Source organism: Geotrypetes seraphini, chromosome 8, assembly GCF_902459505.1.
Source record: "Geotrypetes seraphini chromosome 8, aGeoSer1.1, whole genome shotgun sequence".
Taxonomy (NCBI): Eukaryota; Metazoa; Chordata; class Amphibia; order Gymnophiona; family Dermophiidae; genus Geotrypetes; species Geotrypetes seraphini.
This window is the reverse complement of record NC_047091.1, coordinates 147,495,296-147,519,547: the sequence shown is the minus strand read 5'-3', so window position 1 is coordinate 147,519,547 and position 24,252 is coordinate 147,495,296. Positions and strand designations below refer to the sequence as shown.

The 24,252-nt window shown below is 42.9% G+C and overlaps 1 protein-coding gene across 2 annotated transcripts in view; it reads right to left on the bottom strand.

The window, feature by feature from the left end:
- SLC15A4 (solute carrier family 15 member 4) overlaps positions 1 to 24,252 on the bottom strand; it is a 104,089-nt gene that overhangs the window by 38,882 nt on the left and 40,955 nt on the right. For both annotated transcript variants that reach the window (XM_033956333.1, XM_033956332.1), the window contains exon 6: positions 11,366 to 11,521. In XM_033956333.1, coding sequence (XP_033812224.1) covers positions 11,366 to 11,521 — 156 coding nt within the window. The remainder of the gene's footprint in view (positions 1 to 11,365; positions 11,522 to 24,252) is intronic.

The following is a 24,252-nucleotide window of genomic DNA, read 5'->3' as shown; positions in this document are numbered from 1 at the left end:
TAACTTTCAGAGAGCCCCCATTCTCACATCCATACTATATTATGATTTCAAGGGAGTGTGGCTTGAGTGTGACTAAAATCTACACAAGTATTCTCCATTTTACAAAGATAATACAGGTGTATGGGGAAAAACTTAAGACAAGGGAATGCCTCACCAATCTACAGCATTTCTTTGAAGGGGTGAATGCACATGTAGATAAAGGTGAACTGGTTGATATTGGGTATTTGTGTTTTCTAAAGGTATTTGACAAAGTACTTCATTAAAGACTCCTGAGGACATTACCTCTTATACCCTGACTTTCTAATGTCCTATTGTGGATTAAGAACTGGTTGAAAGACAGAAAACAGGGTTAAATGTTCAATATTTTCAATGGAGAAGGGTAAATAGTGAGGCTCCACAAAAATATTTCTCATTTGCTCTACAGCTCAAAAAACTTGAAATGCATCCAAATATGTTTAGCAAATACGTTTAGCTAGATTCTGTTTTATGTTATTCAATTTTATATTGCTTTAAAACTCTTTAAATTCAATTCATCATAGATCTCAGTTACAGGAGGAAAAGCCTCAGATCCCTGTATGCTGCTAGTGCATGACTGAAGGAAGCATACATGAGGGAAGGAACCTCATCGGTTTAAAAACCTCCTATTTAAGCAGATATTATTAATCACTGTTATTAGGACAGCAAAGCTCTTTATGTCTCAAAAAAATAAATAATGTAAATGATTTGAAAAAAATACTTATCCCTGCTTAAAATATTATAACTGGGTCTTCTGTTCATTCCTGCTGAATACCGCTGCAATCTATTATTTATGATCCCTGTTATGTCCCCTCTGCCGACAGCTGCTAGCTGGGCGTTTCACTGTTAGGCTGCATCAGGGCAAGGGACTCTCCACAATCGGAGGTGTAACTCATGGAGCGAAGCTGCATCTTTAGTAGCTGAATTTTTTTTTTTTTTTTGCCTGTTTCTATGAAGTGACATCTGATGTACGTTTTTGTGGTGAAAACTTATATATATATATATATATATATATCTACTATAATAAAATGCTAAGCATGCATGCGCACTCCTACTTGCGTGTTCCGTGATCCATATGTCCTTGGCAGGCAGGAGTGCGCATAAAACGGTCCCTGCAGTCTTGCCGGCTCCCCCCTCACTCACAGTAAGTAATTTCTTTGTCGGCACCCCTCCCCCCCCCCCGGTCGCACCCCTCCTCGAAGCACCCGAACCCCCGTTGACCCTCCCATCCCTTCCTGCTGTCTGACCGGCTCACTTAGTCCCTTGCCGCCCCCCTTCCCTTCCCGCGGTCCCGACAAACCTGCTGACTCCAGCCGCGTCTGCAGCACTCTACACCCGCTGCTTTGGGGCCTTCTACTGCCCTGATTTGCTCTGCTGCGACTCTGATGATGTCATCAGGGATGTGCCAGAGTAAATCAGGGCAGTAGAAGGCCCCGAAGCAGCGTGTGTAGAGTGCTGAGGACGCTGCTTGAGTCGTCAGGTTTGTCAGGACCACGGGAAGGGGGGGCGGCAAGGGACTAAGGGAGCCAGTCAGACCGCGGGAAGGGAAAGGGGAGGTAGGGGAAAACACTGCTGCTGCACAGGGAAGTGGTGTGGGGGGAGGGAAATGGAGGGGGAGGGAATGCTGCTGCGGCTGCTGTACAGGGAAGTGGGGTGGGGGGAGGGAAATGCTGCTGCACAGAAAAATGGAGGGGAGGGATAGAAGGAAACACAGACAGTGGGAGGGAGACAGAAAGAAAAGAAGAAAGACACAGGGGCAGGGAGAGACACAGAAAGACAGACAGACAAAGGGGGCCAGGGAGAGAGACAGACAGAAAGAGAGTGGGAGGGAGAGAGAGAGACAGAAATAAAGAAAGACAGACAGACATATATTCTAGCACCCGTTAAATTTAACGGGCTTAAATACTAGTATATATATAAATTAAGCAGACAACTCAAGTCCTCCTGCCCTCCATCTCCAAACACACCTAAACAGTCCAAATCCATATAATCTCCTTTATCAACACGGCTTTTTCCAAAAATAAAAAAACAATTCCCATAAATCTCTTCCATTAATTGCTTGAAGGATGAGGGCGAGTCAGCTTTCCAGCACTATCTAGCCTGAGCAGAGACCTTCAGTCAGTAATGCTGCCACATGAAGCATTACATTTGTCTTCGAACACATGCTTGATAGCCTGTAAGGGTTGAGTGCAGTCACAAATGTTGTTAAGGCAGACCAAGGCAAATTCCTGTTTTCAGTCTAGGGATTGTATTCAATATTTCAAATTACATAAACTGGAAATATCTTTATACCAACAATAGGAAATATTGACTCGACAGATAGAGCTGCATGCCGAGAGTAAACCAAGTGATCTCCATTTGTCCCAAAACACGACTTTCAATTAGAGTCTGATCTTAAAGTGACACTAAGGAGACTTTCAATATGCCCCCCCTACTTCTTTTAAACCAATGTTAGAATAAGTGACCATCACAACACCGCATGACTTTCTGTAGGTGTCATTATAAACATAAAACTTTATTTATAGCCTGCTGAGCTTTATAGCTCACAGCAGCTTACAAAAGAGTCAAGCTGTATAAAACCAGCGAAAAATAAATCCGACATCATTAAGTACAGTACTACATCAAAATACAATCACGGATTCCCCAGAAATTTAATCAATAAAACCGTTTTTAATATGCATCTAAAATTTAAATAAGACGATGCATTGCTTACCAGAAGGAGAAACACAGACTCCCATTGAGCTATTTCATGAGAATGCAAACTCCTCAAAAATTTGTTGTGTGTACTACCTTTCACTGAGGCGAAAGCAAAACAGAATTAAAAACGAATTAATGTTCTGCCAAATAACTAGGCAAAAGGCAACTGAGAAATTTATAACAAAAACATCCTAGTTCAAAAATGATCCTATAAAGTTGAACATAAGATGTTACATGATCAAACTTATGTAAATTAAAAATCCTTTTTAATCGTAACAGTTCACACTGGCCATTTAGATATGATATTACAATAATCTAATAAATGGAGAATCAAAGACCGAACCACAATTCAAAAAGCTGACTCTTCAAAATATGATTTAATAGATTGTAACTTCCAAAAACAAACTCTTTCAAACCAATGATTCTACCCGATTTCACATAGTTAAATTTCTGTCTAAAAGCACCAAAAGACTTCTAATAGTAGAAAGTATCTGATACAATTCACCATTCAGTAATAAACTCTCTATTACATACTGGGCCCGATCTTGTTCAACATCTACATAAGAGACTTGACAGAAGGGCTCCGAGGAAGAATAACATTATTCGCCGATGATGCCAAGCTAAGCAATGTAGTGAACAAGAGCACAACAGACAATAATTCGATGGCAGATGATATGATGCATGACCTACTTCTACTGGAGCGCTGGTCTAGGTCCTGGCAACTCAGTTTCAATGCCAAAAAATGCAAAGTCATGCACCTGGGAAGCCGAAATCCATGCAAGATTTACACCCTAAATGGCGAGATCTTGACAAAAACTGAAGCAGAAAGAGACTTAGGGGTGATTGTCAGGGATGACATGAAGTCTGCAAACCAAGTTGAGCAAGCTTCATCCAAAGCAAGGCAAATCATAGGTTGCATACGCAGGAGTTTCGTCAGCCGTAAACCTGAAGTCATTATGCCACTATATAGATCCATGGTGAGACCGCACCTGGAGTACTGTGTGCAATTTTGGAAGCCACATTACCGCAAGGATGTACTGAGACTGGAATCGGTCCAGAGAATGGCCACCAGGATGGTCTCGGGACTCAAGGAGCTCCCATACGAGGAGCGGTTAGGGAAGTTGCAGCTCTACTCACTCGAGGAACGTAGAGAGAGGGGAGATATGATCGAGACATTCAAGTACCTCACGGGTCGCATCGAAGTGGAAGAGGATATCTTCTTTTTCAAGGGTCCCGCGGCAACAAGGGGACATCAGTGGAAAATCAGGGGCGGGAAACTGCACGGTGACACTAGGAAGTTCTTCTTCACCGAAAGGGTGGTTGATCGCTGGAATAGTCTTCCACTTCAGGTTATTGAGGCCAGAAGCGTGCCAGATTTTAAGGCCAAATGGGACAAACATGTGGGATCTATCCGCAAAGATAGATAGGGAGGGTCATTGGAGTGGGCAGACTTGATGGGCCGTGGCCCTTATCTGCCGTCTATTTCTATGTTTACTTTAAATTTCTTTGTCCAGTTTTCAATTTTAGAGATAACCTGGGTAATTAACATAACTTGATCAAATGGTTCTATGTCAATAGGAACTAGAATTGTAATGTCATCAGCATATATATGCAAATGCACTCCTAAATTCGTTAATCTGTAACCCATAGATGGAGACAATGGCGAACCTTGTGGAAGACCACAAGGAGTCCCTCCAGGTATAAGAAAAATCAGACAAACAATACTTGATATGATCTAGAGCACAGTTCTTCAACCGCCGGTCCGCGGACCGGTATCGGTCCGCAGGAAATTTTTGCCGGTCCGCACAGGACCGACAAGATTGACTCATTTGAACTTCCTGCCGGTCCGCGCAGGACCGGCAAGATCAGCATCGGAAGCGTGCGCTGGGCCGGAGAGATCTTGGGGAGCCTCCGACAGTGGCTTTCTCCCCTCTCTGCAGCTCTCCTTTACTTCCCAGCGCAGCGATTCACGAAGGCAGCCTCGGGGCTTTTGCTGAGTCGCGGCTGCCTCTGATGATGCAACTTCCTCTTTCCTCAGAGGCGGCGCGACCCAACAAAGGACCCGAGGCTGCCTTCGTGAATCGCTGCGCTGGGAAGTAAGAAGAGCTACTGGGAGGGGAGAAAACCACTATCAGTCTGGGAAGCTGCTGGGCAGGGGAAAAAAGGGACAGCTGCTACTGGAAAGGGAGAAGGAGAGATGCTTCTGGGAGGGGAGGAGGGAAAGGAATCTGGGAAGCTGCTGGGCCAGGAAAAAAAAGGGACAGCTGCTACTGGAGAGGGAGAAGGAGAAGGAGAGATGCATCTGGGAGGGGAGGAGGGAAAGGAATCTGGGAAGCTGCTGGGCCAGGAAAAAAAAGGGACAGCTGCTACTGGAGAGGGAGAAGGAGAAGGAGAGATGCATCTGGGAGGGGAGGAGGGAAAGGAATCTGGGAAGCTGCTGGGCCAGGAAAAAAAAGGGACAGCTGCTACTGGAGAGGGAGAAGGAGAAGGAGAGATGCATCTGGGAGGGGAGGAGGGAAAGGAATCTGGGAAGCTGCTGGGCAAGATAAAAAAAGGGACAGCTGCTACTGGAGAGGGAGAAGAAGGAGAGATGCTTCTGGGAGGGGAGGAGGGAAAGGAATCTGGGAAGCTGCTGGGCTAGGAAAAAAAGGGACAGCTGCTACTGGAGAGGGAGAAGGAGACGGAGAGATGCTTTTGGGAGGGGAGGAGGGAAAGGAATCTGGGAAGCTGCTGGGCCAGGAAAAAAAAGGGACAGCTGCTACTGGAGAGGGAGAAGGAGAAGGAGAGATGCATCTGGGAGGGGAGGAGGGAAAGGAATCTGGGAAGCTGCTGGGCCAGGAAAAAAAAGGGACAGCTGCTACTGGAGAGGGAGAAGGAGAAGGAGAGATGCATCTGGGAGGGGAGGAGGGAAAGGAATCTGGGAAGCTGCTGGGCAAGATAAAAAAAGGGACAGCTGCTACTGGAGAGGGAGAAGAAGGAGAGATGCTTCTGGGAGGGGAGGAGGGAAAGGAATCTGGGAAGCTGCTGGGCTAGGAAAAAAAGGGACAGCTGCTACTGGAGAGGGAGAAGGAGACGGAGAGATGCTTCTGGGAGGGGAGGAGGGAAAGGAATCTGGGAAGCTGCTGGGCAAGATAAAAAAAGGGACAGCTGCTACTGGAGAGGGAGAAGAAGGAAAGATGCTTCTGGGAGGGGAGGAGGGAAAGGAATCTGGGAAGCTGCTGGGCAAGGAAAAAAAGGTACAGCTGCTACTGGAGAGGGAGAAGGAGAGATGCTTCTGGGAGGGGAGGAGGGAAAGGAATCTGGGAAGCTGCTGGGCAAGGAAAAAAAAGGGACAGCTGCTACTGGAGAGGGAGACGGAGATATGCTGCTGGGAGGGGAGGAAGGGAAGAGAGTTACTGCTGGACAGGAGGAGGAGGGAAGGGAGAATGAAAAAAGGAAGGAACAGCTGGCAGAGAGATTAGAGGAGGGGAAGGGGAGACACAGGCATGAGAAAGTAGAGAGATTGATGATAGGAAGGGGTCAGCAGAAAAATAAGCAGAGGGACAACGATGATAGATCTGGTGTAGGAGAGATAAAAATGAAGAGAGCAGTGAAGCTGGAATGAATCATGTAAATAGGAGAGAGGGGCACAAGCTGGATGGAAAGGGGAGAGGGACATAGAAAGAAGACAGATACCATATGGAAGGGGGAGAGGACAGATAGTGGATGGAAGGGGCAGATGCTGGATTGAAGAGACAGAGAGGGCATACGCTGGAAGGAAGAGAGTGAAAAAAAGATTGAAAGCAGAAACCAGAGACGACAAAAGGTAGAAAAAATAATTTTATTTCTATTTTGTGATTAGAATATATCAGATTTGAAATATATATCCTGCTAGAGCTGGTGTTAGACATAACTGGGGACTGCAAAACCCAGGCAGTGCTTCTTTAGCTTTCAGCTGGCTTAGGGCGCTCTCTGACCAGGGGGCAGTTGCCCTAGTTGCACTCCCCTAAAACTATTCCTGTCATGTGTTACTTCAGTATTCTGTTAGCATGATATTTCTGTGTAGCATTCTGTAATAATTTGGCTTGTTCAGTTTTCTTGATAGTAGAGGGGATATATGTGAAGGGGAGGGGAGACAGGGGTTTTGTTGATCCTTGCTCTGAATTATTTGTATTTATAAAATGACAATTCTACAGAATATTGTTTCTTTTTATACTTTAATAAAATACATTCAATATAAAATCATAACTGAGGCTTGTGTGGATGGGAACAGATGATTTGTGGGGACCGAGCTCGCGGAGATGGGGCGGAAACGGGATTTTTAAATTTTAGTCCTAGTAGTTTGCCGGTCCACAAAATAATTATTTTTTTTCTGCCGGTCCACGGGTGTAAAAAGGTTGAAGAACACTGATCTAGAGGACAGAAAATCAGAAAACTATTGAAATATAACATCAATTATCCCAAAAGCTTCTAAACCAGTGGTTCTTAACCTTGTTGGAGGTACTGAACCCCACCAGTTTCATATGCGTGTTCACCGAACCCTTCTTTATTGGAAAAATAAAATATGATTTTTACAAATTCAAAACATAGGTATACAGTGAGGGAAAAAATAATATCAATTTTGAAAACAAAAAAGTTCTCCTATATTTTGAATAATAATAACATAATAATGAAATTTACTGCAAATCAGTGTGACTTCTGCTGTTGCCTCTCAGAGACCAGTTCAGAAATGCACGGCTTTACCTTGGCAAGTGCCACTCATGTCATTTTCGCAACAAAGTCTGTTCCTTTTCTTTGTTTTTATGTCCAGCATCCTCGAAAAGGATTGCTCGCAAAGATATGTTGTAACAAACGGTATGAAAATTTCCAGAGCTTTCTTAGCAATAACAGGGTACGTTACCAATTGTTGACACCAAAACGTTGAGAGCGTTGTTGTTCTGAAGAGTTGCTGTTGAACCTGGCTCTACTGAATTTCAATGATTTCATCGAGGTATTCATCATTGACATCTGTTGTCTCAATACTAAACGTGAACGGCTGTCTCACCCATGCTGGATATGACTCTCTTGTAGGGAAGTATCCGTCGAGAGACTTTGCATTGCAAGCTCATCTAAGTGCGTGGCAATAGTTTGCTTCAGTTCAGCGGGTACAGAAATGTCTCCGATTCCAGATACATCTTCGATCTTACTTACACAGTTGTCTAGCAGGGGAAAGTTTGCAAAGTTATCGTTTTCTGTTCGTAGTTTCCATAATGGTAGCTTTTTTTGAAAAGCTTTCAGGTTTTCTTCCGCTTCGATGATGTTGACTCCACCACCCTGCATCTGCTTATTGAGATGATTGAGAGCTGCAAAGATATCTGCCATGTACGTTAAAATGAGAATGAACTCAGAATTTTTGATGCAATCTGCATCACAATGTTGCTGCTCTTGCAAAAACAGAGCTAATTCCACACGCATGGCAAAAACACGATTCAGCACCTGTCCCCAGGATAACCACCGAACGTTAGAATGGTACAGAAGTGCCTCGAATTCAGATCCCATTTCTTTACACAGCTCCTTGAAGATGCGGTGCTTCAGAGCATTATTTCGCACATAGTTCACGCATTCCACAACAATTTTTAAAACTTCTGCCAATTTTGGAGGCAAAGTTTTTGTTGCCAACGCATGCCTGTGCAGAATGCAATGCGTAACAATGATGTGTGGTGCATAGGTATTCACTAGCGCATCAAAACCGGACTTTCTTCTGAGCATGGCTGGAGCTCCGTCTGAACAAACTGCAGAAACCATATCCCACGAAAGATTGTTGTCTTTGAAGAAGTCATCCACAAGTTTCTTCACATCAGTTGCCTTAGTTGTTGTTGTAAGAGGCTTACAAAATAAAAAAATCTTCCTTTATCACGTCGTCTTTCACATAGCGCATGAATATTGCAAGCTGGCTTAGATTGGAAACGTCTGTGGTCTCGTCGAGTTGAAGGCTGAATTTTGCCGGGCTTGAAATCAGATCTGCAACTACTTGAGCCAAGATGTCTTTGCTCATGTCCTCTATTCTGTTGCTGATGATGTAATTTGAAAGAGGAATTTCAGATAACTGAACTTCAGCCGCTTTTCCCAGCATGATATTCGCCATCTTCAACACAGCTGGTTTTATGAGTGTTTCACCTATGGTGTGTGGTTTGCCCTGCTTTGCGATCAGTAAGCAACTTCGTACGATGCTGCGAGGATCGGTTTGTTGATGGGTACAAAGCCGAGAACAGGCAGAGTAGCCTTTTCATCGAATCTTGCTCTCTTCACCTTGAATTCAGCGAGCATTGTGTTCTTGTATTTTCCATCTCCATGCAGCTTAAGGAAATGTTCCCTTAGTTTTGCCGGAGCTAGACTAGAATTACTCAACTTGGCATTGCAAATCATGCAATTAGGACGCTGACTCTCATCACGTTCCGTTATACATGTGAATCCATATTGTACATATTCGTCCGATCACTTTCGTATTTTGTTCGACATAGTAAGGGATTATAATATTAAGATAGATATCACACGACGTACCATCACAACAGTTACAATTCGACTACTGTGCGCATCAAATCCCCTGCAGCACAGATAGGTCAAGCGATGTTGCGTGATCACCTGCAGCCAATTATGGACAAGCGGGGCGTATCATCACGAATCATAAGCGCTTCAGTCACGTTCAATCATCTATCAGTTAAATCACAAATTTTGATCAGGAATTGATTGATATATATAAGACGTTAGTTACAGACTGATAGATCAAGAAACCGAGTACACGATCAGTCTTGATCAAAATCACTGAATAACTGATAGATGACTGAACGTGACTGAAGTGCTATAGGAGTCGGAGGTGTGTTTTGACATCCGCCGAACCCGCGAGACTGACTCACCGAACCCAGGTTAAGAAACACTGTACTAAACAATTTAGCAAACACTTATGATCAACCAAGTCAAAAGCCGCAACTTAAATTGAAAAATCAATGCACCTTTACCCTTATTAAAAAGCTTATATAAATGATTCAACAATGATGCCAGAACTATAAAGTGATCTGCTGCTTGGCTGGCCTGGAACCTTCTTTCGCGGCAGTGGTGGGAGATAACTGGATGGCGGTGTCTGGTGGATGTAGCACGTCGGTTGGCAGGGAGGAATCGGCGACAGCTTCAGTAGGGGACAAGCAGGGAGAGATCCTGGACAACGGTCAGCCCCCGTACCCCCAAACAGGTGGCCCGCATACCCCCTAGGTTATGCATACCGCAGGTTGAGAAACACTTGCTTAGAGCATCGGGACCTGAGTTTTTAGAAATGTTTAATCTTGAAGCTTTTGATCTTGTAGACATTGACCACCTTCCTGTGCTGTAACAGAAGTCTCACTATATACAATAATCAAGTGAAAGGTACAGTAATTAACAGACATGAATCCTAGCTTAGCAAAGGATTCCTGACATTTGTTTTTTCCTGATACAATAAATGAAGATTTCTACAATACTGGTTATCTAATTTACTGCACACCTAAAAGCAGAGTTCAAAGATCATACCAACTGCTAAATCTGAAAATAAGATTAAGCCTACTATGTTAGTCAACAGAGAGAACATAAAACCATATGACTGTAGGCTCTATCTCGTCAATCTGCTTTAATTCATTTTGTATTTAGCTTCAGCCCAGCTGTACTGCCCTTTTCAGGTTTCTAAAAGTGAAAGATCTCTTTCTTACCATGAACTGATTTTTAAAATTCTATTAAATATTTAAGGAAAGCCATGCCATATATCCACGACCCTATCTGCGAAGTATTTATAATGTTACTCAAGTCAAACTCTTATCCTAATATGACCTATGCAGACAAAAAGGTCAAACAAGCTTTTTATCAACTAGGTACTGTATATATTCAAATATAAGATGATCCAAATATAAGTCGAGGTACTCTTTTTCTCCCAAAATAGGAGGAAAAAAAGGTTGACTTTATGTTTAAATATATTTATTAATTTTCAATGTGCATGGAAAAATCTCCGTAACAAAACACAAAGGAATACTTACAATTGTGCACCAATACAAACCCTCCCTCCTATCCTCCCCTCCCCCCAAACAAAAAAAAAGTTGACTTTAATATTACCCCTCACCCCCCCCCCCCCGCTTAAATTCATGTGCCCTGCCAGGATCTGCACCCAGCCCCCCTCACTCCCTGCCAAATTCATGGGAAAAACTTCACACAGTTTTCCAATTCTAGGTTTTTCTGGATAACTCTACTAAGACATACTAATTGCTTGTTTTTTAGGCTTTTTCTTTTTAGGGTTTTTTTTAAATTTGTGCAGGTTTCATACACTAATGCCTGCAAAAACTTAAGAAGAAAAGGCCTTATAACAAATTTGTTAACTTTGCAATTATCGTGTTTTAGAAAAATAAACTGGTATAGCAAGCGAGTGTGTGTGTACATTATACAAGTTTAGTTTTCCATACAAGCAATTTGGACACGTAAAAAAAAAAATAAAAAAATACAGTAAATTATCCAGTATTTTTAACAGCTAGGCTGAATGCATTGGTGTTTGAGATTCCTTTCAGCGTATCTGAAATCCATTCAATCATCTACGTTTCAAGCAATAGAAAATTATCCACTGAACTCCATTCATTGAGGAGGCATAAAGAGACAAGAATGCTGTCCTGAGGAACAAACTTACCTGCTATACTTGCAAATATTTCACTGATGCCTATCAGCACATATTGTGGAATCTGACACCATATGGGCAAATTAGCAGCGTAGTACGTAGAATTTCCAATCTTCTGAGAAATAAAATCAGTTTTCACTATGAATAGCCTCCTGTTTTCCAAAATTCCTAATATGAAAAAAATAAAATAAATCAATGATGATTTTAAAACACAATGAGCTTCAAGTTTTCAAATTAACTATATACACCTCGGAATCCAAACGCCCCATAACTCGAACGTTTTGGAATCCAAACTTTTTTTGGTAATAAATTTTGCCCCAGAATTCGAACTCTGCTTTGGAATCTGAACACCCTGCACATTGTTATGTGTGTGTTTCTGCCCCTAAAATCCAGTGTATTTACTGTTAAAATTTGAGTTTGTGGGACCCAGGAACGGATTAATCCAGTTTCCATTATTTTCAATGAGAAAAGTTGTCTTGGAACTCGAACTGGTTTCTGGAACGGATTAAGTTCGGATTCCAAGGCATCATGGTATTTGGATAGTATTCATAAAATGGAGACTACGCCTCAGTGATGTTTTTACTATATTGTAATCTACTTTATGCCCAGTAGTATCAACATTAAAACTATAACAGAGAGGGGAATGTGTGTAATATGTACATATTTTTTGTTCAAACCCCTTTGATCCAGAGTTTTAAAAAGCGGCACACTCCCATATTCAAAGTATCATTGGAAATTAGATTGATTCATTTCTCATTCCAACTGAAATTTCTCAGGAACAACATTTCTACTGCTTCTTCCTGCCATTTTTCAGGCCTGCACAGTTTTCACCATGCTCAGTCCAAGTTACCTTGCCCCTTCCCCTTCCCGCCACCATCATTTTAGAGTAGCTTTGGGTTTAGGGGTGGTGGGGAATCTGGTTTGCAGAGCTAGACACAGACAGAACAAAACAAAAAAACAATGAGGACAAAAAGTAATGGAAGATGATTTTCAATTCTCATCTGAGGCTCTGAAGGCAATGAAACAGTGCGACAAAGGGCTCCTTTTACTAAGCTGCGTTAGCGTTTTAGCACGCGCTATTCCGCACGTTAATGCCCTAACACGGCTTAGTAAAAGGAGCCCAAAGCGGTGGCTGTAGCCAGGATGCTGGGCTGTATAGGGAGAAGCATAATCAGCAGAAAAAAAGGAGGTGTTGATGCCCCTGTACAGGTCATTGGTGAGGCCCCCACCTGGAATTCTGTGTTCCGTTTTGGAGGGCGTATCTGGCTAGGAATGTAAAAAGACTTGAAGTGGTCCAGATAAAAGCAAGAGAAATGGTATGGGTGGGTGGGTTGACTAGAGCTGGAGGAAAGGGAGATATGTTGGACCTGCAGGGAGAAAAGAGAGAAGGGAAAGAGAAGGAGCTGAACCAAGGTGATGAGGAAAGTTTGAAGGGAGAGTCACTCTTTGGAACAGTATTCCAAACTACCTACACGAAAAAACTACTTTAAAAACAAACTTTAAGTCGAAATTAAAGACATTTCTCTTCCTTGACGCTTTTGAAACCTTTTAAGGACGACCTAGTACCTAGAAGGATTAAGCAAAAAATTAGAAGCATAAGAACATAAGAATTGCCACTGCTGGGTCAGACCAGTGGTCCATCGTGCCCAGCAGTCCGCTCACGTGGCGGCCCCCAGGTCAAAGACCAGTGCTGTAAATGAGTCCAGCTTTACCTGGGTATGTTCCTGTTTAGCAGGAACTTGTCCAACTTTGTCTTGAATCCCTGGAGGGCGGTTTCCCCTACGACAGACTCCGGAAGAGTGTTCCAGTTTTCTACCACTAAAATGGTTAAGGGGCTGGAGGAGTTGCCATACAGTGAGAGATTGGAGAAACTGGGCCTCTTCTCCCTTGAAAAGAGGAGATATGATTGAAACATTCAAAATACTGAAGGGAATAGACTTAGTAGATAAAGACAGACTGTTCACACTCTCCAAGGTAGGGAGAATGAGAGGGAACTCTCTAAAGTTGAAAGGGGATAGATTCCGTACAAACGTAAGGAAATTCTTCTTCACCCAGAGAGTGGTGGAAAACTGGAATGCTCTTCCAGATTCTGTTATAGGGGAACACCCTTCAGGGATTTAAGACTTAGTAGATAAAGACAGATTGTTCACCCTCTCCAAGGTAGGGAGAATGAGAGGGCACTCTCTAAAGTTGAAAGGGGACAGATTCCGTACAAACGTAAGGAAATTCTTCTTCACCCAGAGAGTGGTGGAAAACCGGAATGCTCTTCCGGATTCTGTTATAGGGGAAAACACCCTTCAGGGTTTCAAGACTAAGCTGGACAAGTTCTTGCTAAACTGGGACGTACACAGATGAGGCTGGACTCATTTTAGAGCACTGGTCTTTGACTTGGGGCCGCCGCGTGAGCGGACTGCTGGACACGATGGACCACTGGTCTGACCCAGCAGCGGCAATTCTTATGACTGCTGGGTATGATGGACCACTGGTCTGACCCAGTGGCGGCAATTCTTATGTTCTTATGATACGCGGTATATATAGATTTTGCACCTCGGTGACTGGATTGTGAATAATTTTGATTGTAAATAAAGCTGGTAGAGGAAACAAGCAAAAATGCTGCTCCCGACTCCTCTTGAAGACGGCAGAAAAAGTTCAAATGACCCATCCACAGCTTCTACTATCCTCTCCCTAAGAGATCTCACATGCCTGTCCCATGCTTTCCTGAATTTGGACACAGTCTGTCCCCACTTCTGCTGGGAAACTATTTCATGCATCTACTACCCTTTTGGTAAAAAATATTTCCTTAGATTACTCCTGAGCCTATTACCACTTTATGCTCTTTCATGCTAGAGTTTCTTTTCAACGGAGACTCGCCTCATGTGTATTTATGCCACTCCCGCCTTTACTCCAAAGCATACATATTGAGATCAAGTCTGTCCCCATAACTCCATATGATGTAGACCATCACCATTTTAGTTGCCTTCCTCTGGACAGACTCCATCCTGTTTGTATTTTTTAGGAGGTGCAGTCTCCAGAATTGTACACAATATTCTAAATGAAGTCTCAAAAGAGACTTATACAGAGGCATCAATACCTTTTTTCCCTACTGATCATTCCTAACTCTATGCACCCAAGCATTCTTTTAGTTTTCACCATTGCTTTTTCAACCTGTTTGATCATCACATACCGTCACACCTAAGTCCTGCTCCCCTTTCGTGCACAGTTCTTCACTCCCTCAGGTTTCTACAGACCAAATGCATGACTTTGCATTTCTTAGCATTAAATCTTAGCTGTCACATTTAAGACAATTCTTCTGTCTTCGCTAGGTTCTTCCTCAAGTTTCCACACCATCAAGGGTATCTACTCTATTGCAGATTTTGGTATCATCCACAAAGAGGCAAATCTTACTCGAGGGCCCTTCAAGCAATATTGCTTAAAAAAATGTTAAAAATAACAGGATCAAGAACCAAACCTTGAGGCACACCACATGAAACAGTCCTATCCTAAAAGCTATCTCCATTGACCACTACCTTCTGTCGCCTTCCACTCAACCAGTTCCTGACCTAGTCTGAGGGCACTCAAGTTTATTTATTAAGTGCCTGTGTGGAACACTGTCTAAGGTTTTGCTAAAATCTAAATACGTCACATATAGTGCTCTCCCTCTATCCCAGGGGTGTCAAAGTCCCTCCTCGAGGATCACAATCCAGTCGTGTTTTCAGGATTTCCCCAATGAATATCCATGAGATCTATTTGCATGCACTGCTTTCATTGTATGCTAATAGATCTCATGAATATTCATTGGGGAAATCTTGAAAACCCAACTGGATTGCGGCCCTCGAGTACCGACTTTGACACCTGTACTCTATCCAGTTCTCTGGTCATCCAGTCAAAGAAATTGATCAGATTTGTCCAACAAGACTTGCCTCTAGTGAATCTATGTTGCCTCGGGTCCTATAAAACTGCACTATTCTCCGTTTTAAAAGCATTTCCCTTCCCTGCACAAGACAATGCATACAGAGTGGTGAAAACAGATAAACCTCTGCTGGTAGCAGCAGCTCTGGTTCCCCAATCTCTAACTTACGAGAGCAAAAATCAGCCCTGGGAGCCAATGACTTAACACTAGTGTAGTTAAGTCATCCCTCCTCATGTTTTTTCCTTGAATGTTCCCTTTTCTTCTTCTCAAAACATTTATTATGTAACTTTTCCCCTTTTATCATTTTGTGTTCCTGTTTTCGTCTGTTTATGAGTTTGTTTTTTATTTTTTAGTTAATATTATTGGTATGTTTTTAAAATGCTTATATATCTTATTGTAAATCGCTTAGTAAATTATGGATAGGCGATTCATCAAATAAATAAATTAAACATAAAACATAAACATAAGGACTGTCCTAATATTTGGGCCATAGGCACACATTTAACTTTCCTATGCCTTCATTCTGCCCTGGTAGCAATATTCTAGGATCCTCACCACCACACACTAAATTAAGAGGTCCTAATTACTAGAGATTTTCAAATGAAAACCAAAATTCCTAGATACCAGAATGCTTAGATTGTGAATCACACAAATTAAGATTGGCATCTCTCTACAGTGGGCTAGTAATTAGCTCACACTCTTGCAACTAGCAGACTTTAATTACCTGTCGCTATAACTAATAGATATTATCTTTGAAAACATCTAGTTTGAACATTTAGCTGGAATAAATAAATTCATTAGGAGTCTAATTTAAATGTAATCCAGTTTTAAAAAAAAAACCACACACACAAAGAAATAAGTTTAGCCAACTAAACAAAATAGCAGTCAAGAAATTAACCTCTTTAAAAAATTCTATAATTTATAATCAAGAATTTTCCAGTTGGGTAAGCTTAGGCTTTGCCAAGAATGCACAATGAACAGTTCATAGTAAATAAAGCAGATGCTTACTACTACCAGTTATAGCTGGGCTCATATTCAACAATATTGTTATTTTAAATTATTTTGAACTACTTCAAATACATATTCAAAGATATTTCTGTTTTGCAAAACCTATTGAGAGAACTTAATGCTATTGAATAGCACTGTACAGTAGAAGAGACTAGGAAAATTGATAAATGTATAACTAATTCAGCTCACAAATGCAACAAAAGAAAAATAAAGACAAACAGAATTCTAAAGATCTAAGTCAATATGAAACCACAACCAAAAAATTACCACTGAACATAAGTATTGCCTCTGCCGGGTCAGACCAGGGGTCCATCGTGCCCAGCAGCCCGCTCCCGCGGCGGCTCTCCAGGTCCTTGACCTGTAAGTTCCCACCACCTGAATTGTTTATGCCCTAATCCTGAAGTACCTTGTATAGTACCCCTCTATCTATACCCTGTAATCCCTTTCTCCTTCAAGAAGTCATCTAAGCCCTTTTTGAAACCCATTATTGTACTCTGTCCTATCACCTCTCCTGGAAGCGCATTCCAGGTGTCCACCACCCTCTGAGTGAAGAAGTACTTCCTAGCATTCATCTTGAATTTGTCTCCTTTCAGCTTTTCCGAATGACCTCTTGTTTTTGATGTCCCCTTGTTTTTGATGATTTTATAGGTCTCTATCATGTCCCCTCTAAGTCTCCACTTTTCCAGGGTAAAGAGCCCCAGCTTCTCTAGCCTTTCGGTATATGCAAGGTATTCCATGCCCTTAATCATTTTTGTTGCTCTTCTCTGGACCCTCTCGAGCATCACCATATCCTTCTTAAGGTGCGGCGACCAGTATTGGACGCAGTACTCCAGATGAGGGCGCACCATTGCTCTATACAGCAGCAGGATAACCTCCTTTGTTCTGGTAGAGATACCTTTTTTGATAATGCCCAACATTCTGTTCGCCTTTTTTGAGGCCGCTGCACATTGTGCCGCTGGCTTCATCGTTGTATCCACCAATATCCCCAAGTCAAAGAAAACGCAAGTCAAAGAAAACCATCATGCCAGGAACATTATTGGCACCTGATGCAAACTGGGTGGTTTTTTTTGGTTTGTTTTTTTTTTTAAATAAAAGTGAGACTATCTTGTCTTAGGAGTATCTGACTGAAAGCCAAGGAAGTTAGAGTACAAATCCCATTGCTGCTTTGTCACCTTGGGCAGGTCATTTAACTCTACACTGCTTCAGGTAGATAGACTGTAAACCCTCCGGGGACAGGAAAACACCTACTGCACATGCATCCCTCACTGTAAACCTTCCAAGGACAGGAAAATACCTACTGCACGTGCATCCCTCACTGTAAACCAGGGTTATCAAAGTCCCTCCTTGAGGGCCGCAATCTAGTTGGGTTTTCAGGATTTCCCCAATGAATATGCATGAGATCTATTTGCATGCACTGCTTTCATTGTATGCTAATAGATCTCATGCATATTCATTGGGGAAATCCTGAAAACCTGACTGGATTGCGGCCCTCGAGGAGGGACATTGACCCCACCGATGTAAACCCTCTGGAGACAGGAAAATATCTACTGCACGTGCATCCCTCAATCTACCATTGAAATGCATGAGCTAAAGCCAATGCAAAATTCATATATACTCGTGCACATTTAAGATTTAAGTCTCGACTATATTTTTTCTGTAGGTTCCCTTTTGTTCAATTTATGAACATTAAGGCAATTGTGCCCTTGTAAAAGGAAGCAAAAAGTTTCATATTATTTAGCAATTAGTTATCCTTTGTTTATGCAGTGTTAAAGAAATTACATCAGATTTGATTGAGATAGTGCATGCTTCGCTAATTCATGTAATTAGAAATTACAATTTTTCTAACTGTCTAGAGTTATGCTACATACAGATCACAATGATCTTAGAAGAAAGCTGGAGTATTTATATTCCCTGCAATACTTTGGAAGTGTGTTTGGCAAGTCTTAAGTAGGATTTTGTAGAATAAATGCCTAACTGCCTCAGCAGCTCAAATACCCCTCCCCACCTTTCATCCTAACACTGCTATGCTTAAAAGATGCAAGAAACAGCACATTGCAACAAAGTGCTGTCTCATACAATATGTACAGCATCATTTGTCCCTCGGAACCAATGTGGATCAATTAGAACACAATGCATACACTACAAAAACAGTTACAGCCCCACTGCTCCAACAGATCAAAGTAGACAAGTTATGTAAAAAGATACAATATTTTTTTATTAATAATATGCAGTGTGTTTCTTGCAGATAAAGGTGTACTGCTGATTGATTTAAAGTCCCAGATCAGACATGCTCTACTTAATATTTGCAGATGCAGGCTTATGTGGGGGCTCTGGAAAATAGGTGCCATGTTTTTTCTGATTCTTTGTTAGCATCCTTTCTAAACAGCAGCAAAAAAAGCCTATAGGAAAATAAATTGCCATACTGGGTGAGACCAAAGATCCATCTAGCCAGTATCCTGTTTCAAACAGTGGCAAACATGTTACAAGTACCAGGCAGAATCCCATGTTACTGATCTCAGGGATAAGTAGTATGAGGACTGATTTAAAAGTAACGAGACTGCCTGTGTTTTTCTTTCCAAGAAGTAGACGTGGCAACGCTGTACTGGTCTTTGTGAAGATCATGCATCGATGTTTCTGAATGACAGATTAGGTCAGGGGTGCCCACATTTTTAAAATGACCAAGTCAAAATGATCCACCAACAATAAAATTAAAAAAAAACCACAAAGCACACTGTACACAGAGAAAATGTTAATTATCGTTTATATTCTGTGGGTTTTCAAAGAGGTCACGGCAGATGACTTTATGCAATGTCACCTCAGGAACAACTATACAAAAATAGACAAATATACTCCCACCCTTTTTACTAAACCACGATAGCGGTTTTTAGCGCAGGGAGCTGCACTGAATGCCCTGCGCTGCTCTTGATGCTCATAGGCTCCCTGCGCTAAAAAACGCTATTGTGGTTTAGTAAAAGGGGGCCATAATGCAAAATATAGACAGATATAAATTCTCAAGACGGACACATTTTGATCACTAAATTGAAAATCAAATATTTTTTCCTACCTTAGAAGTCTGGCGATTTCATGAGTCTCTGGTTGCACTTTACTCTTCTGCCTGTGCATCCCATTCTTTCAGCCTGCTGTATGCTTCCAGACCTCATTCCCTCCGCCAACTTTTTCTTCCTCTCTCCCTGCCCCCTCCCCTTTTTTCTTTCTGTCTACCTGCCCCACTTTCTTTCTTTCTGTCTTTCTCTGTCCATGCCCCCTTTCTTTGTCTTCCTGTCCCCTCCTTCCTGTTTTTCTTTCTCCCTGCCCCTCTTTCTTTCTGTCTTTCTCTCTCCATGCCCCCTTTCTTTCTGTCTTCCTGTCCCTCTTTCTTTCTGTCTTTCTCTCTCCATGCCCCCTTTCTGTCTTCCTGTCCCCCCCTTTCTTTTTTTTTTTTCCCTTCTTTCTGTCTCCCTGCTCCCCTTCTGTCTCCTTTCCTGCTCCCAAGACACTGCTGCCTCCCATCAGGGAACAGGCCTCCAAACCACCATCAGAGAGGAAGTTCCAGGCCAGCTAGGCAGCGATTGGCTGGCCCGGAACTTCCTCTCCGAAGTCAGAATTGATGTCGGGTGGGGGAAGTTGGTCGGCTTGGCGCTTCTGAATCGGGAAGCAAATAGAATGTGAAGGCAACGCGAGTCGCGATCAACCTTTTGGGCACCCCTGGATTAAGTCCTTATTTCGATAATCTGGGTTCTGTTAGGATATACAGGAGTCCGTACTATAGCTCCCGATTTCCACTTCCCACAAAACTGCACCGGTAAAATCGCGCCAAACAGCCCATGGGAGCTTTTCTGAAACTCAAAAAAACAAAACAAACAAAAAAAGATGAAAAAGTGGTTTTAGAGGTGGGGAAACCTAACCCCAGAAACCCTTAATTCTACCTTTTTCTGACTACTCTGATTTTCCCCATAGGGAATACTTTTTGTACCTTCTCTGGTACCTTGTCAGCTTGCAGCAGCCTGACTGCAGGGAAAGGATTTCTGCCTCAGAAAACTGCTGGAAAATAAATTCACCACTGGAAATCTGGCTGCTGGACTCTGACTGAAGACTCCAACCCTCATTAATCCACATGGCGCATTGGGGGGGGGGGGGGAGAGGAGGTATGTGATACTCAAAGGATTGATACACAGGGGCCCCACAGCCTGCACTCAAACCTCTGATAATCAGAAGGCAGGCAAACTCCTAAGGGAATGGACCCCAAGCTTTCAATGGATCACAAAGCAGAATGGCTTCACAAGTACTCCAAGAGATTGGTCTGTGAGCAGCAGCCCGCTCTGGCGGGTCAGCATCCTTTCCCCTTCAGAGTGGCACCAAAGCCATGTGAAAGAGAAACAATGGACAAAAATACCCAAAAATAATAAATGAAGCAGAGCAGATCAGAACACACCTTCTCAGTTCACCTGCACCAGGAAAAACTGAAGAGGGAGCTAATTCTCCACTGGTGAAGGAAAGGATTTGAAAGATAAAGGAGTGACAGACACTCTTCTGCAAAATTCACAACTAAATAAGGACAACAGCTTCAGTATAGAATCCCACGTCTTTGCAACAGAAATGATGTTAAAGATCACTACTAATAGATCAGCAATTTCATTTACGAGTTCTTTCAGTAATCTGGGCTGTATAACTTATCATCCAGACGATTTACTACCCTTAAGTTGTTGATTTAGCAAGATTTGTTTCAGTTCCTCTGTATTGCCAACCTTAAATACTATTTCTGGCAATTACATCCTCCCCAGAAAAGAGCAAAGCAAAAAAATTTAGCCTCTTCACTATGGCATTGTCCTCCCCGAGTACTCATTGACAATCTAACGGTCCCACGGACTCCTTACAGGCTTTCTACTTCTAATAACTGAAAAGATTTTTAGTGTGAGTTTCTACCTCTACAGCAAGCTTATTTTTCTCTTTTAGACACTCTTATCAATGCTTTTGCATATAACTGGCGAGTGCTTACACTGCTGCCTGTTATCTTAATTTCGATCCTTTTTTCAGTTTTTGAAAGATGTTATTTTGGCTCTAATAGTTTCACATCACATTTTAACCACGCTGACTGTTATTTGGCCTTCTTTCACTTCCAAGGTGGTATTTTTAAACAACATCCATGCTCGATAATTAACTCCTAACCTTTACAGTTGCTCCTTTTCGCTTTTTTTAACCATTTTTCTCCTTTTCTCACAGCTGCCCTTTCAAAAGTTAAATGCCACCACAGTAGGATTTCCTTGGTCTCTTCACTCCAGTTATTAATTCAAAATTTGATCACGTTATGATTACTATTCAGTGAACCCAACACTTATCTCTGGTACCAAATCCTCCATGCCAGCAAGGGCTAGACCTGAAACAGAACCAACAATTTTCCAGATTTGCAACTATTTTTGTGAGCAACCATGTAAAACCAGTTAGTGACTCTCCTAGAATGTATGAGCGACTGCTCACATGCTCAGCTTAGAGGGAACATAGAAAGCAGTGGTTAAACGTCATGCTAAGAAATACTAGGGAAGTAAAAGTCATAGATGAAACAAATGACTGCTTCGTGAAACAGCTGGTTCATGAACTAACAAGAAGAGGTTTTGCCAATCCTTAGAGCAGGGGTGTCAAAGTCCCTCCTGGAGGGCCGCAATCCAGTCGGGTTTTCAGGATTTCCCCAATGAATATGCATGAGATCTAGTAGCATACAATGAAAGCAGTGCATGCAAATACATCTCATGCATATTCACTGGGGAAATCCTGAAAACCCGACTGGATTGCGGCCCTCGAGGAGAGACTTTGACATCCCTGCCTTAGAGGGAGCATTGACTATTTGGGTTTCGACCACAGACTACAAAATGTTCAAAAAAGAAAAAAACCCTACTCTCAAAAACTAAACAAAACATAAAACCAATATAACACAACCAGAAATGTCCCAAGCTTCACCTGCAGTACTATCTACTTCTTAGCAAATTAGAAAATGTTCAGACTATTCCTTATGTACTTCTTAATATCATAACAATTCTTATGTAATCCGCCTTGAACCGCAAGGTAATGGCGGAATAGAAATCACTAATGTAATCTAATATAATAAAATGATAGGCCGCACATGCGCACTAAAAAAACGTGTTCCTGATCCGTCGCGGAAAAACGAGTGCGCATGCGCGCCCCTGGCTCTCACTGTGCACTATGCTCAAGCTGCCGCCATGGCTCCTATCTCGAACTGCAGCAGGATCGAGAGAGGAGCTGCAGCGAGGGCTTTCAGGACAGAATATGATTACCATGTTTCTTTAGGCAGCCCCGGTTGTTTACTTGGATTCAATGTCAGCATTAGGGTTCGCCGGCCGCCAGCCGTGAGAGCCGGGTGAGGAAGGCCGACGCAGCCTCACAGCTAGGTAGGGGGACAACAATTGCGATTATGCTCAAACCGCCGCCACGACTCCTCTCTCGAACCGCACCAGGATCGAGAGAGGAGCTGCGGCGGGGGCTTGAGCATAAGCGCCATTGTTGTCCCCCCCTACCTAGCCGCGAGGCTGCGGCGGCCTTCCTCACCCGGCTCACATTGAATCCAAGTAAACAACCGGGGCTGCCTAAAGAAACAAACTTTCACGGTGCTTGGCCTGCCAAACAATTCCTGCTGTTGCCGAAATTTGCCCCACCGTTCCTTCCCTTCCTCCATCAGGTACAGTTCAGCTCTGCCTATGTTAAAAGGAGCTGCTTTGAAATTGGAGCCCTGCCGCCACCGTAACACGTTCCCTCTGCCGCGGTCCCATATGTCAGAGAAGGGGTGTGACCAAGGCAGAGGGGAACGTGCTACGGCAGTGGCAGGGCTCCGATTTCGACGCGGCTCCTTTTAACATTGGTGGAGCTGCACTGCACCTGATGGAGGGAGGGAAGGAAAGGTGGTTGTGCGCTGTTGAGCCCCTCTTTGCCCTCAGACCCTCTCCTAACTGCTCCCTCCCGTCTCAGACCACTGGGGGGAGGTGCCTGTCTTCAGCTGCCGGGATGGAGGGAGGGAAGAAGAAAGAAGGGGCCCTGGCAAGCGAGTTATCAAAAGCCAACCATAGCCTGGGACCCCTACATGGTATGAATAATGACCAGACAACAAAAGGTAAGAAAAATAATTTTATTTTCTGTTTTGCGATTACAATATGTCAGATTTGAAATGTGTCTTGAGGGAGGCTGCCGCCGCAGCTTTGGACAGAGGGGTACCATTTTCGTGGGAGCCGGCCTTCGGAGAGGCTTGGGACGCGGGGACGGATGCGGGAGGGGCTGCCGCTGCGAAGGGCTTTGGTGGGGGAGCCAGCCAGACCGCGAGTGTGGGGACGTTGTAAGCGCGGATTGGTCAAGGAGCTGCCGTTGCCGAGGCTTTGAAATTGCTCTCCCACTGTCACTCCCTCCCGCCCCGGCTCTGCCTCTGCCCAGGTTCAAAAGTAGGAGAGGCGGTCATCTAGCACCCGTTAATCTAACGGGCTTAAACACTAGTGTAATATAATGCAATACATGTGATCTAGATTGGCCACCGCTGGAAACAGGATACTGGGCTAGAAGGACATTTGGCCTGACTCAGTATGGTTATTCTTATTCTTAACTAGTCCAATATTGGGAGTAACTGAAATCCCTTGTTATGATTGTGTTGCCAAATTTGCTAGCTTCCCTAATTTCTATTAACATTTCATGTCTGTTCATTTTGGCCTTGCAGATGGTAGTATAGCCCTACAAATATTCTCTTTCCCTTTAGACATGGGATTTCTATCCAAAAGAATTCCATGTTGCTGTTTCCAGCTAACATTTTCTTTTGTTATTGCCACCCTGCTCTAATTTGATCCAGCTGCTATACATATAGCGATGTAAATTAAGTAGAAACACAAACCTAGAAATATGATGGCAGATAAAAGGCCAAATGGCCTATCCAATCTGCCCATCCTTAGCATTCATTATCTCCTCCTCTCTGAGTGATCCTTTTTATTGGCCT